This window comes from Glycine max, chromosome 10, assembly GCF_000004515.6.
Source record: "Glycine max cultivar Williams 82 chromosome 10, Glycine_max_v4.0, whole genome shotgun sequence".
Taxonomy (NCBI): Eukaryota; Viridiplantae; Streptophyta; class Magnoliopsida; order Fabales; family Fabaceae; genus Glycine; species Glycine max.
This window is the reverse complement of record NC_038246.2, coordinates 6,795,577-6,808,957: the sequence shown is the minus strand read 5'-3', so window position 1 is coordinate 6,808,957 and position 13,381 is coordinate 6,795,577. Positions and strand designations below refer to the sequence as shown.

At 31.4% G+C, this 13,381-nt stretch overlaps 1 protein-coding gene across 1 annotated transcript; it reads left to right on the top strand.

Moving 5' to 3' along the window:
* The first annotated feature begins 9,781 nt into the window (after positions 1-9,781).
* On the top strand, positions 9,782-12,556 carry LOC100306448 (Rab GTPase family 11-like protein). Its single transcript, NM_001248268.2, has 2 exons — positions 9,782-10,155; positions 11,909-12,556. Exons 1-2 carry the CDS (start codon positions 9,935-9,937, stop codon positions 12,339-12,341), a joined length of 654 nt encoding a protein of 217 aa, NP_001235197.2. The 5' UTR covers positions 9,782-9,934; the 3' UTR covers positions 12,342-12,556.
* The last annotated feature ends 825 nt before the right edge of the window (positions 12,557-13,381 follow it).

Here is a 13,381-nt window from a genome sequence, read left to right as displayed (position 1 = left end):
ATTATAGAATATTTTGATATCCAAAAAAATTAAAAGAAACAGAGTGAAAAGACAAAATAAACCAAAAACAATTCATAATTAATAAATAAGGAATTATCTAGAGTTGAAATCCTTTGTATTTTCATTTTATTTGATTATTAAAATAAATAATTGAAATTAAAAATATATATATATTTAACCATCAAGTTGAATTGGACTAAAATATTTAAATTACAAAATATATATAAAATTACAAACGATAGAACAAAATATTTAAATTTGAATCAATAAACAAAAATTTTAAAATACAAAGAATATGACATAAATTTAATGTTGGTGGCTTAAGCCTACATGGTGGGGGCAAATTTTCTTTGAATGGTCTGGGATGTGACACATGGAACATCGCTTTAGTTTACCCAATTCTTGGATATCCATTTCAGTGTTATATGGGAGGAGACAAGACGATCCTTAAAATTTCTTTTCTTCTCTGGGTCGAGGCAGATTATTGGCTTGAAACACGGTGACCAATACACTTTGTTGTGCAATTCTCTAAACAACCCTATGTATACGTTGTTGGAGACACTTCCAACATATACAAGGGATGTATATAGTTCATGTACTCATGGTGAGCTTCCTTAACACCAGCAATAACATGAGAACAAGACATGTGCAATTTTTGAAATTTGTCACAGTCACACCACCTTTCATCCAGTGTGACCATGAAATTTTTAGCAGGCCAAACCTCTCTTGGGTTAATTGTCTCCTAGACCAAGAACTGTGTGTTACATCGATCAAACTTAAGAACAATGTGAGTGTTTGTCTCTCTCTATGTGTCTTCCATGGCCTTGCTTAGTACCTACGTATAAACTTGATTAGATGTAAGCATTGTTGCGACTTCTCTCCCTCTTTGGTTGAATAATGCATTACACCTTATATATGTTGATTTTACTAACACACTTATTGGCAGATTTCATGTTTTTTTTAGTATCGAATTAATCGACTCAACAAGATTGGTGGTCTTGTTTTCAAAGTTTAATAAAATGCAGTGTCAAAGTTTAATAAAGTTCAAATTCATAACTAACATGTCATAATCAAACTAAAATAAACAATAACCAGGAGTCAATGGACCTTTGACATGTCGTGAGGATGATCAACCTGAGCATCGTCAACATGGTGTTTAGTTCCATCCGTTGTGGTAATTGATGGACTAGGAGTTGGCATGATAAACTGAATATGCAAGTGTTGTAATATACGTTGCATTTGCTCATTTTGTTGACGAATTTGCTCATTTTGCTTTTGCATATGTTGTCGCGTCTCCTAACTTTGCTGGTCATAATTCTCCATTAGCTGCAACATCTTTTCCTCGAGTGTCCTCTCCTTATTTGCCTTTGCCAAAAGCTCAGCATTCAATTTAGTAATTGCCTCATACATTTCCTCTATTTGGTCCTCCACAGGAGCAATAGGAGTAGATAAAGCTAATTTTGAGCAATTAAACCTTTTTCTCAAAGTACCTAGCCCATACACATTCCCCTTGTAATTTAGACCTCCAACAACATTCAAATATATTTCATTATAATTAATAGAAGTAGTAATATTACAGGAATCCTATGTAGATGTGTCTTCCTCTGTCGAATGTTGTTGGATTTCCTCTCGGTGATGTTGATATTTCTCGTGTAATATAACGTGAGATATAAAGATAAATTATTAAATGTGTAGACATATAAGGATTAATATTCAAGAAAATCACCACTAAAGGAAAAAAAAAAAACTGATTTTAATCTACTATAGTAGTCTTCAAAGTTTATACTAGCCAATCACAAACATTTAACATTAGCTAAAGAAAAGCAAACCAAAATATGTAAATAAGATCAAGAGATATTAACCAAAGGTAAGAGTTCATTTATAATATCAGCCACAATATATCAAATAAAGTGATATAATTAGAAAAAACAACTTATAACAAATGTGTGGGACTTATCATTGACCCATTCTCCTCACTTTAATTTCTTAGTTTTCTCCATCACCTCCCAAGCAATTGGTGGTCTTTGAAACTCCTTTGACTACATATATTTAAAAATTTAAAATTATAAAACATTTAATTAGTTACATTGAATTGAAAATCAATGAAGTATAACATATATATATATATATAAAGTGAAATTACCAGCTTTTTGAAGTGACCTGCCTTAGATATAGAACCACCACAATATGCTAAGGCTCCTTTATCAATAGTTCGATTCGCCTTGGCAGTGAAACTCTTGTTTAGGAAATATGTAGAAACCCAATGTTGGTCCAAGGTTGCTCAAACATTGGCTAGTATCCAAGTTCCTTTATCTTGACCATTTCTGATCTTGTTCATTACATTTTTCAAAATGAGCGAACCTTTTATCTCAAAAAAAACTCTAATGGCTCGCTCTTATATTGGGTACCACTTATACTCTTTGCATAAAATAGGAAACAAGAACTAAATTAGAAATGATATAAGAAACAAGACATTTTAAATTAAACCACAATTCAAATTACCTTAAACTCTCCAAACCACCTATTACGAAGGTCAACTAATACCTTTAACCAACTGGCAACTGGTTCATCAAACTTTGCCCTAATAATCCCTGATATATGATATTAAAACATCCATATATTGGTTAAAACCTATGTATAAAGACATTGTCAATACCACATTTAAAAAACATTTTAAGAAAAATTAATAGTTAAATAAAATGCACTTACTCTCTTTTATGTGCAAAAATGAAAGGCCTCCGATTAGCAATATGTTCACAATTTGAATCACGTGGGTACTTAGGTGTAAGAGAATCATCTGGTGCTAAAGGTGAAGCATCTCTAACAGGGGTAGTGGGAATTAACTCCTTTACAAAGGTCAAATTTGGTTGATCTTGAGTTGTAGGAAGTGTGTTTGGTTCTGGCGCAACGACATGAATCATCAACTCTAAGGTTGATATGTGAATGGAAGAGGTAGAAGGGTTGGTGGTAACTGAAGCTCCCAAAGTAACACCACATCTTCTACCACGATTAAATGTTCTGCGATCACCACCTCTACCTTTGTCTGCCATATATATATATATAGTATTCAATGAACATAAGGCATGAAATCAACTTTAATGTACGAATTACCTTAAGAAATATTTGTATAATCAAAATCACTTTCAATCTCATTCTCACTTAATATGCATTCATCCTTGTATGGTTCAACCAAGTCTAGTTGTTTAAGTAAATCTACATCTATCTCTTCTCCACCTCCATCAACATTCGCAAGAGATTTATTAATGACACCAAGATCAACTTCCAAAACTTCTTGAAGCCCTACAATCTCATCCATCTTGGTATGGAGCCTCTTGCTCAATTTCACTTACTATATTGTCAGTGATTCTCTTGCGAGCTTTAATTTGTCTACATTATGACCAACCATCCTCGATGTCCCTCGGGATATGTTGTGTAATAAACTTGTTCTTCTTGTAGTGCAAATATGAATGAGTCGTATACTTTAGTATATCTTTTCGATTGTCTTACTTCAACAATCTCAGACTTTTTATCTACTCATGTCTCTATATTAGGATTATTATCAAACCAATCACACTTGAATAGAACTAACTTCATCAATGGGATGCTAGTATACTCCAATTGAATAATATTAGACAACATTCCATAAAAATCATATTCTAGTTGGTCATTAGTTCCCCGTACATAAACATCATAATTAGAAGAATTCATGCCTTCATTCTAGCTAATTGTTTGAAATTTGTATCCATTTATAATGTAGATAGGCCATGATTCAACTTTTCTCTTAGGTCTCCATGCCAAATTAACCAATATTGAATCTTAAATATTATTTTCTAGATTTAGAACCTATAAAATTTAACAATTAACATCGTATATAAGACCATATCGTTATGGAAGAAATATTATTTGAATAATATACAAGGTGTTAACCTACATATTGCTTGAACCATGTAGGAAAGTTGGATGAAATGTCTTGGTTAAGTTAAGCATCTAAAGTAGTAGGATTCAACTCCCTCAAAAAATTCTCATAAATACTAGAAAGAAGAAAACAAATTACTCAAAGTACACAACATAACATCATTAAATTATTAATTAGAGTTATACAAGTACTAAAATCAACTTACTCTAAATATGGCTCAACCTCTGGACAATTTTGAAGAACGTACAAGTAAGCAACATCAAGATTAACTTGGTCCAAAAAATATGTTTTGGATTTACCATTCACTCTTCCTAAGTAATTGGAAATTGATATAGGAGGAGAAGATGAAGAACCTTCATCCGCATCAACATTCCGAGGCATCCTAGTCCTTCTCGTTGCAATTTGTTCAGGATAGTAAAACGAGGCAAAGGTAGATGTCTCCACTAAGTACGCTTCACAAATCGATCTCTCGACTCTAGTCTTATTCTTGACTTTATTTTTGAGGGAGCGTAAAAACCTAAAATTAATATGAATAAGTATTTTTTTTTTAAAATGACTATATAATACATTGGTGTATAAATGATTACTCATTTTATACCTCTCAAAAGGATACATCCAACGATATTGGACTGGACCATCAACTCTTACCTCATATGGTAGATGAACTGGAAGATGCTCCATTGAATTAAAGAAGCTTGGCGGGAATATTTGTTCTAACTTACACAACAACGCAGGTATATTATTTTTCATAACTCTTAGTTGTTCAACATTTATGTTGTCGAAGTTAGTTCTCTAAAAAATTGACTAAGTTCAACAAGTGACTTCCAAATAGGTTTTGGTAATGATTCAAATGCAATTGGAAGCAACCATTGCATGAAAACATGACAATTATGACTTTTCATTCCATGAATTTTTCTGGTGTTAAGATCCACACCCTGACCTAAATTGAAGTCATAACCATTTGGTAACTTTAGTTCTTTGGGTAAATAATTTTATACTTGTATTATTTGGACAATTTTTTTATTTTTTGTATTAAGTGGGTAAAAAACTCTAATCTTAAGTGATTAGCTCCAATGAAATTAAATTGAGCTCTTAAGCAAAATCTCAAGTTTGAATCATATGTTTAAAAAAATTGAGTTTGGAACAAGAGACCACACTAATTTAATTTCCCAACAAACATCACTCATTAAATAAGGATTCCACACCTAGTGACAAATCTATATATAAATAAGGGGTGCAAATGCACATGCCCGTCTTTAAAAAATTACGTATAAATATTTTTTTCCTAATTTTATATATTTGAACCCTTGCATTTAATTTTTCACTCATTTCATGGTAATAATGATTAATATTTTTATTTTTTAAATAGATTGTCCCATGATTTAGGGTCCTAATTAAGTTGGCTATCATTCACACCAATAACATAATAACCTAAATCCAATGCCAATTTTGCTGCTACATTTTTGCTTGGTGGGATAACCCCCTTCTTGAGCTCTTGGCTTCTCGAAGCTAGTTGAGCCATTGAGACCAAGTAAAATTGCTTATGATTTATGACTATGCAATAATTTTTTGTGTCAATCTTTGTTGGTAACCCTAATGTGTCATTGGCATCTTTAATACATGTTTTGTTTTCTGTTTGAATTTTATTACAATTTTGCTTTGAAACTCAATTCGAAATTGAAATAAAGAAAAATTTATTTTTACAAACTCCAACATATTTAAGTTGATAAACCTTAATCCAAACTGCTTTTCCCTTGTACAAATTTTATCTAGCAAAAAATATCCAACATGATATTTATCGGTGACACGAGTAAATAAGTATGCATATTTTTTCTTACAAAATTTAAGCCAAAGGAATCAAATTTAACAAGGTAGGTTCTAGATATTTGGTAATATGCTGCAGGATGTGTGATAATTACCAAAAAAAAAAAAGGAGGTGGTAACCTGAATCACTGTATGCCATTTAAAAGCGCATCTTATCTTAGTTTGTTTACACGAATTGAATCAGAAAGGTCTGACCCGAAACGGAATGGTACGTACCAACGTTTTCACTCAAACTGCCAAATTCAATTTTTGTCTTCAGTTATTATAGCTATAGCTGTAGCTGGTACCTGGTGTGGTGACTGGTGAGGAAGAAGAAAAATTAAGAAGGACACTGCAAAAAATGTGTTCCCAAAACTGTTTTTTTTTTTCCCTATAATATAAATTCAACCACATATCAAACAGAAGAGTGGTTGTTGACGAGAGGTCACAGATTGGTTTACGTGTTCTTTCATAACAACAGTGTTTCCTCTCATCATCTTTTGATGCCTCGATTTGACCCACCGATTTCGATATGTCGCTGCACACTCTTTAATTTCTTCTCTTATGCTATGTCACCCCCCAACATTATATCGCTTTTCTTTTCCTCCAATCTTTTTATGCTAAGTTACACCCAACACTCATCTATTAATTTAATGAATAATGATATATGGATATTTATGTTTTTTTATATATTTAATATTTTTTTCTCTATTTCTCTTAATATTTATAATATTTATATTTTTCTCACTTTTATCACTCTCACCAAGTGTCAATAAGGATTCATCTAAAAATAAAAGAATTAAAATTTACGTTCTTATATACACCAATAAAAAAATTTATTATTAGTATTTATAAAATAAAAATATTTCATATAAAAAAATGCATATGTTAATTAAAATCTAAAATATTTAAATAATTTTTTTTAAAAAATTCTTTAAATATCATTTATTGTTGCATTTACCTTGATATCAGTTCATATGTTGGTTGTCTATCTATAATTTTTCTAACTTATTCTCCTGCATGCAATGAACTATCGCGTATGTATGGTATATACAATCACAAAATTATAATCATTACCATGACGACTTTAATTCTCGCTAGCTATAGCACTTTGCAAATTCGTATGATGTGAAATTGTGAATGGTATTAATTTATCATTTCATTCTCTCTGTAGAGGAAGCATATGGTTAATTGTGGTGGTAATAAGAAGCGTGTGTGTTTGTCAAACTTTTTGTGTACAGACAGTTTCTTCTGACTTTGTTTGTGGTCACATTATTAGATGTGATATTTGGTTTGAATTGTACTACAATTCAGCATATTGTTAATATAAAGAGTGACTTTTTTGTGTACTTGCTACTGCAGCTATATATCCCCAACCAGGACGAGGGTGTTAGGTAAACAAACAGTCTCCTTGCTTCACGAGTATCAAGTGATTTAAAACTTCTTGATATCACTCTTTTACTTGATTCCTCCTCATAATATGATGCAACAGTAAATAATAGGCTCTAATTTAAATTTTTTCAATTAATTTAATTAGTCTTTTAAACTGTCATTGACTACAGGTGTCATCCAACTCTTTTTTTAAAATTTTTTTATTGATACAAAAAGTTTATTATAACATACTGTATTTCACTTTCAACTAAACAAACCATTGTTTTCTTTTACAAGGAAAAGATTGGATCCCTGGGCAGTGCAGTTAAATATTCTTATACCACATGCTTTTCTTTTTTTTTTATTAATGTTTTATTTAATTATTAATGAAAAATTTGAGCTGAGATATATAAAACTACACTCTTGGAGTAATTTTGTAACTTCAAGGTATCCAAATCTGAAAAGAATATATTAATATTGGGTGTGCTAGTGGTAAAATTAAAAGATAAAACAACCAATTGATATGTTACAAAATCAATACGCAAAATTCAGATCCCTCCTATAGCTATCGACCAAACCATAGCCTTGCTTTGTTCCAGATTCCCAAATGACACTTAAACTTGGAATTTTTAGAGTTTAGTCAACCTTAAGATAGAGTCAAGTTGTTATAATGATAAAATAATTAAAATTTAACCTTTAGGTCTACCAGCAATTGCTATTAGTATTTTTAAAGTAAAAGAGGTAACATATATTACAAAAAAGGTCAAACAGTTTTAAAAAAAATATTTAAAAATTTATTTTAAGTTTCACTTGTCATTATTAGGTCGGCTTTGCAATACCTCAACTTAATCAACTCTATAGTTTCAGATTTAGGCTCCATTGAGGTACTTTCTGATTTTTAAAAATAAAACTAGTTTTAGTTTTTAATTTTGAGTTTCAGTTTATTTTTTGTTTTTAGTTTTTTTTAAAAAATATTGCAAATTAATAATAAATAAAACGAAATAATGATAACGACAGAGACATTGGTGATGCTAGTGATAATAGTGGTGGTGACGAAATGACGGCGATAATAGAAACCATGACAATGGTGGTGGGGTTGAATAATGGTGATAGCAGTGATAACAGTTGAATAGTAATGATGGTGGTGACAATGACGATAATGAAGGTAATGAAGGTGGCAAAATGGTGACGGTGGTAGTGAGAGTGACAATGTTGGTGGAATGATGATGGTGGTGAAAATTTATTTTTTAAAACTAAAAATCAATTAATAATTTTTTTGGTTTTGTAAATGAATTTAAAATTGTTTTGAAATAAAATTAAAAACCATTTTAGCTCTATTATTATCAAACACATTTTATTTTAAAAAATACATTTAAAAATAAAAAATAAAAAATTCACAACAGATTTTAGAAACCAAGAAAACTTTGTATGTGATCTTTCGGTCCTTTCATTTCTTTGAATTTGGATTTATCCTTTCATGTCTTAAAATTTGAGTTTATATCTAATTTAATCTCAATCTACTTCAATAAATTTCCTACTTAAATATTTTTTGGACATATCTCTAATTAATATGAGTTTTCCAACCCCATCAATTTAATTTTTAGATTAAAATTGTTGCAAATGAGTCTCTATATTGTTTGATAAAACTGTGCTTAACTTAACCCCATCAATTCAGACATTCTCTCTAAAAGCTGTCAGCTACTATTCCTAGTATCCTACTATGTATTGGAAGAAAAGATGTTGAACTGATTCCACTTTATTAGAACAGAAATTGCAAGTTAATTATTCCTACCATTGAAATGTGCCCCTTCGATCTTCCACTGTTGTACCCATTCCAAATCAGCTTAAACACATTGTTTTGAGATAAATTAATGTATGTGTTTCCTCTGCTTAATGATTGTTTATGGAGATTTTACTGATCATCCATATATATGGCTCCCTTATCCATCATCACTTGACACCTATCTACAATTCTACGTGGTTAAAAAATAATAATTCAACGATCATTATGTTAAACAATGAAACATAATTTAAATTAGGTGTGTACAAATAGTAAAGCAACATACGATCATCTCATATTTGGGGAAGGGGAAATTTTTATTTTTGACGAAAAAGTGCCTTAAAATGTGTGTGTAAATCACGATTTGAGGCAACAAAATTCTTACTCAAAAGAATACAAAAATACCAACATTCCAAGTTTTTATTCCTTTAAATAGATTCATACGAAATTGGATCTCATTAAGTCCAGCCTCTCTAGTACAAAAGGCAAAAGCATGAAAGTAAAATAAATAACCAAATAGGTAAATAATAAAGAGAAAAAGAAAAATTAGTGAGATGCTGCAAAAAAAATATAGTGAGATAGAGAAGAGCTGGAAAAGGATGGGCTGTAGAAGATCCAAATCTGATCCATACAACTTAAATTAGTCAGAATTTGATAAAATATCAATTTTTAGATATCAAGCTAGGGGCTAAGACGTAATTTAATATTATTTTGTATTTTTTTCATTAAAAGCTTGGTTGGCAAATTAAATACTGAAATAAAGAAAAAAGACTCTTCCAAACAAATATAAGAATAAAAAATTGAAAATGATGTAATGTAACCACTAGCATGGAAAAAACAACTGGAAAATGGAATTAATTGTTTGTTTGGCACTTTATAGTTACACCAGTGTCATCATTATTTCATTCCCCGCTAACAATTTGCCAACTAAGAAACCCCAAAAGTTGTTCCAAATCTGGATTTCAAAACAAAATATAGATTCGCCGCAACCCATTTGAATCTCTGAGAGAAGGGGCATATCAAAATCAATTTTTTTTTTCTTTCTTCTTTTCCCTGAAGAGCAAATGGGGGCGTATAGAGCTGATGAGGATTACGATTATTTGTTCAAGGTGGTACTGATTGGGGACTCTGGTGTGGGAAAATCGAACCTTTTGTCGAGGTTCACCAAGAACGAATTCAGCCTTGAATCAAAGTCCACCATTGGGGTTGAGTTTGCCACCAGAAGCATTAGGGTTGATGATAAAGTTCTCAAGGCTCAGATTTGGGACACTGCTGGCCAAGAAAGGTCAATGAACCATTCATTTCTCTTGTTTTCTTGATGCTAGAATTGGTTAGCCATTGCCCATGATGTGTTTTTTTTTTTTGTTTCACTGTCTATGATTTGATTAATTTTAATCAATTATAATGGCCTAATGGGTATGTGGGTTGTAACTTGATCTTTGTTTTCCTGCACCTTTTATGCTGATAGTTGGATGAACTGATGAATGAATCAGAAGCTTTTCTGATCCTGGTGTTTGCAAAGGGAAAAATGCCATTGTAATTAGAAAATTTGCCTATTTTTTTGCAGATAAATTTGAATTTTATTTGCTGTAGCTGCTCTGTTACTGTATTATTATTGTTGGACCTCTATGAACTTTCAAACCATAAACTCTGCTTGTGGTCTCATAGACAATCCTAAGCCTGAGTAAAGGAGGGAGGGTTGTGTTAGGCACGTAGCAGCTAACGTTTTTTGAAATCTCAATGATGGATCGTCCACGACTTTCAAACCATGGTAGCATTTGTTGAAATAACCTGAACAGATAGCTCATAGCTCTTTTGTTACACACTTAGTATCGATATGTATTATGTAAACATGCCAATGTTATTATGAAAATCATACTCGTGGTGGCATCTTTGACAAAGCAAGGAGCATGTACTAAGCAATAAAATATTTGAAGTTTTCACTTGGCTAGTCTTTCCTGCATAGGTTACCAATGTCTCAAGTTTGTAATGTAGTAGTTAGATCAAAGATGTTCTAGTTATCTTTAAACCATTTTGTTGGTATGATTTACTATTTGATCTGGGATTTAAATTAGATTATTATATCAAAATGACTTGTAAAGTTCTTGCATTGAAGATTTCTGCATTTTAGAAATTTGAATTCCAGGGTTGCTAAAAATGTGAAGATTTTTCCCCCTTGTACGAAAGATTGATGTGAAATATTATCATTATTATTGTTATTGTTGTTGTCATGGCAGCATGATGAACATTTAGGCATTGCTGATAACTGTTTATGTATCATATGCTATGTTACTAGCTACTCAGAAATAGAAAAGGTTTAGTCTGTCTGACTATGATTACTCTTTACTAATGCCTGAAGTTTGTCTATTATATGGTGGCTTAAAAGAAGGTAACTATGCTAATGTTGTTGACATACTAGTTGGCTGAAAAACCATAGGCTTAAAGTTGTGTGTAAAAGTGGATGTCAGTCAGCTCTTCGAGTGTATTTCCTTCTAACGGAACACTAGTTTAGTGGAACGGATTAGTAACTGTTTCCTTTATTTGGCTATACTCTGTGCTACTAGAATTTATTTTCTATTCTCAGTTTAGCTGCCTGTTTAATTTATAGTTTTATAGGTGTTAATATGATTTTTTTTATTATTTGTTAGTTTTTTATATCAGATATCCAATACTTTTGGCTATGTTGCTTTATTCCAAAAGCACAGTTCTTGTCCATTCTGATTTAGTATATCTAAGTCGAAACTTGATGATTGTAGACAAGCACTTGAGGAGGATAAATTTATAAGAAGAATGCACAAAAGCATAAAACATTCATCTTCTTTTTCCGGTGAATTACATTGATCACACTCAATACATTGTGTTGTTTAGATGCCTGAATAATATGGATATCCTGTTATGAAAATCAGTAGTCTCGTTGATTCATAATCCCAACTAGAATCCTAATTTTGGATGATGCCACATGGAATAAAGATTTAAAAATGCTGTGTATGATCAAATTTTCATGTAAGGTATCTTAATTTGATTTTCCTTGACTATAGGTATCGAGCAATCACTAGTGCATATTATCGCGGAGCTGTTGGTGCTTTATTAGTCTATGATGTTACCCGCCATGTTACATTTGAAAATGTGGAGAGATGGTTGAAGGAGCTCAGAGATCACACAGATGCCAACATTGTGGTTATGCTTGTTGGGAACAAAGCAGACTTGCGTCATCTGCGAGCAGTTTCCACCGAAGAAACTACAAATTTTGCGGAACGGGAGAAAACGTTTTTCATGGAAACATCCGCTCTCGAGTCCCTGAACGTTGAAAGTGCCTTCACAGAAGTGCTGACACAGATCTATCATGTTGTAAGCAAGAAGGCCCTTGAAATTGGTGATGATCCAGCAGCATTACCAAAAGGACAGACGATAAATGTTGGGTCTCGTGATGATGCATCGGCTGTGAAGAAAGATGGATGTTGTTCTGCTTGATCATGCAGTAATGTATATGTTCTGTTTATATCCATGTAGAGTTTCACCCTTAAAGCATGAAAATGATTGTCTAGACCTTTACAATCTCAACTTTCTGCTTTGGTATGCAGAGAAATCTGTTCAATTTAAGTCAAATTTTTAGGAAACATGCACTTCCATTTTGCTATTTGGTTGTTGTTTCATGAAGGTGTTAATTTATCGAATTTTTCATAGGCTTCTTTATTCTTTTTGTTGTTTTTTATGCATGCAGATTCATGCTATCCAAATTTATTTTGACATCTTCTGAAAATTATATTCTGAATTTTAAAGAAGTAATGTGAGAGTTGGGCCGGATTTCTGAATTTACAAGGCATGAATGAGATAATATACAGAAATTGTTTGTTACATTTGTAGTTTAAAACCGAGAGATACTAAATAATAACTCCAAATAGTACTTTCTTTTTCTTTCCTTACTTTTATTGAGAAAGAAATCCTTTATTGTAGTCGGCTAAATGCTATCTAAAAAACTAGTTTGTTTTATTTTGCAATAATGTCATTCAGTATTTTAAATTTTAATAGTTTTGTACTTTTGTTGGTCTAACTGCTCTCTTGCTTATTTGGCAATTTCAAACCTTTTTATGCATCATTGATCAAACATAAATAATATTAGTGGACCCGTCAGATAATTCTTGTATTTGTTGAGAGATGATGATTAGATTAAACATTGATTTAACTAAAGTGAAGTTGTTAACCGGAAAAAAAGGAAGTTAATTGATAAAGTTTTTCAAAAGGATTTCTGTAATATTTCACATTATAATTAGAAGCTCCAACAAAGATGGTTAGTATTTACTAAAAAATAGTAACAACACACTCTAACACTATTCTAAAGTGTCATTGGTGGAATGAAAATTACAAAGTTTTATGAATCACATGTTTTATTTAATGAATCCCTCCTATAGTTTTCAATATATTTAAAATAATACTCAAAGAGTATTAAAAAATGTGTTTCTAACACTCATTTAGTAACAATTTACTAACAATCATGAACATTTTCACATCCT

What these genes read in the sequence shown, in the direction of transcription:
- LOC100306448 (NM_001248268.2), top strand. Translation starts at nt 9,935, where the DNA reads ATGGGGGCGTATAGAGCTGATGAGGATTACGATTATTTGTTCAAGGTG. An exon ending in GACACTGCTGGCCAAGAAAG is followed by an intron (nt 10,156 to 11,908) that starts GTCAATGAACCA and finishes CCTTGACTATAG; the next exon opens with GTATCGAGCAATCACTAGTG.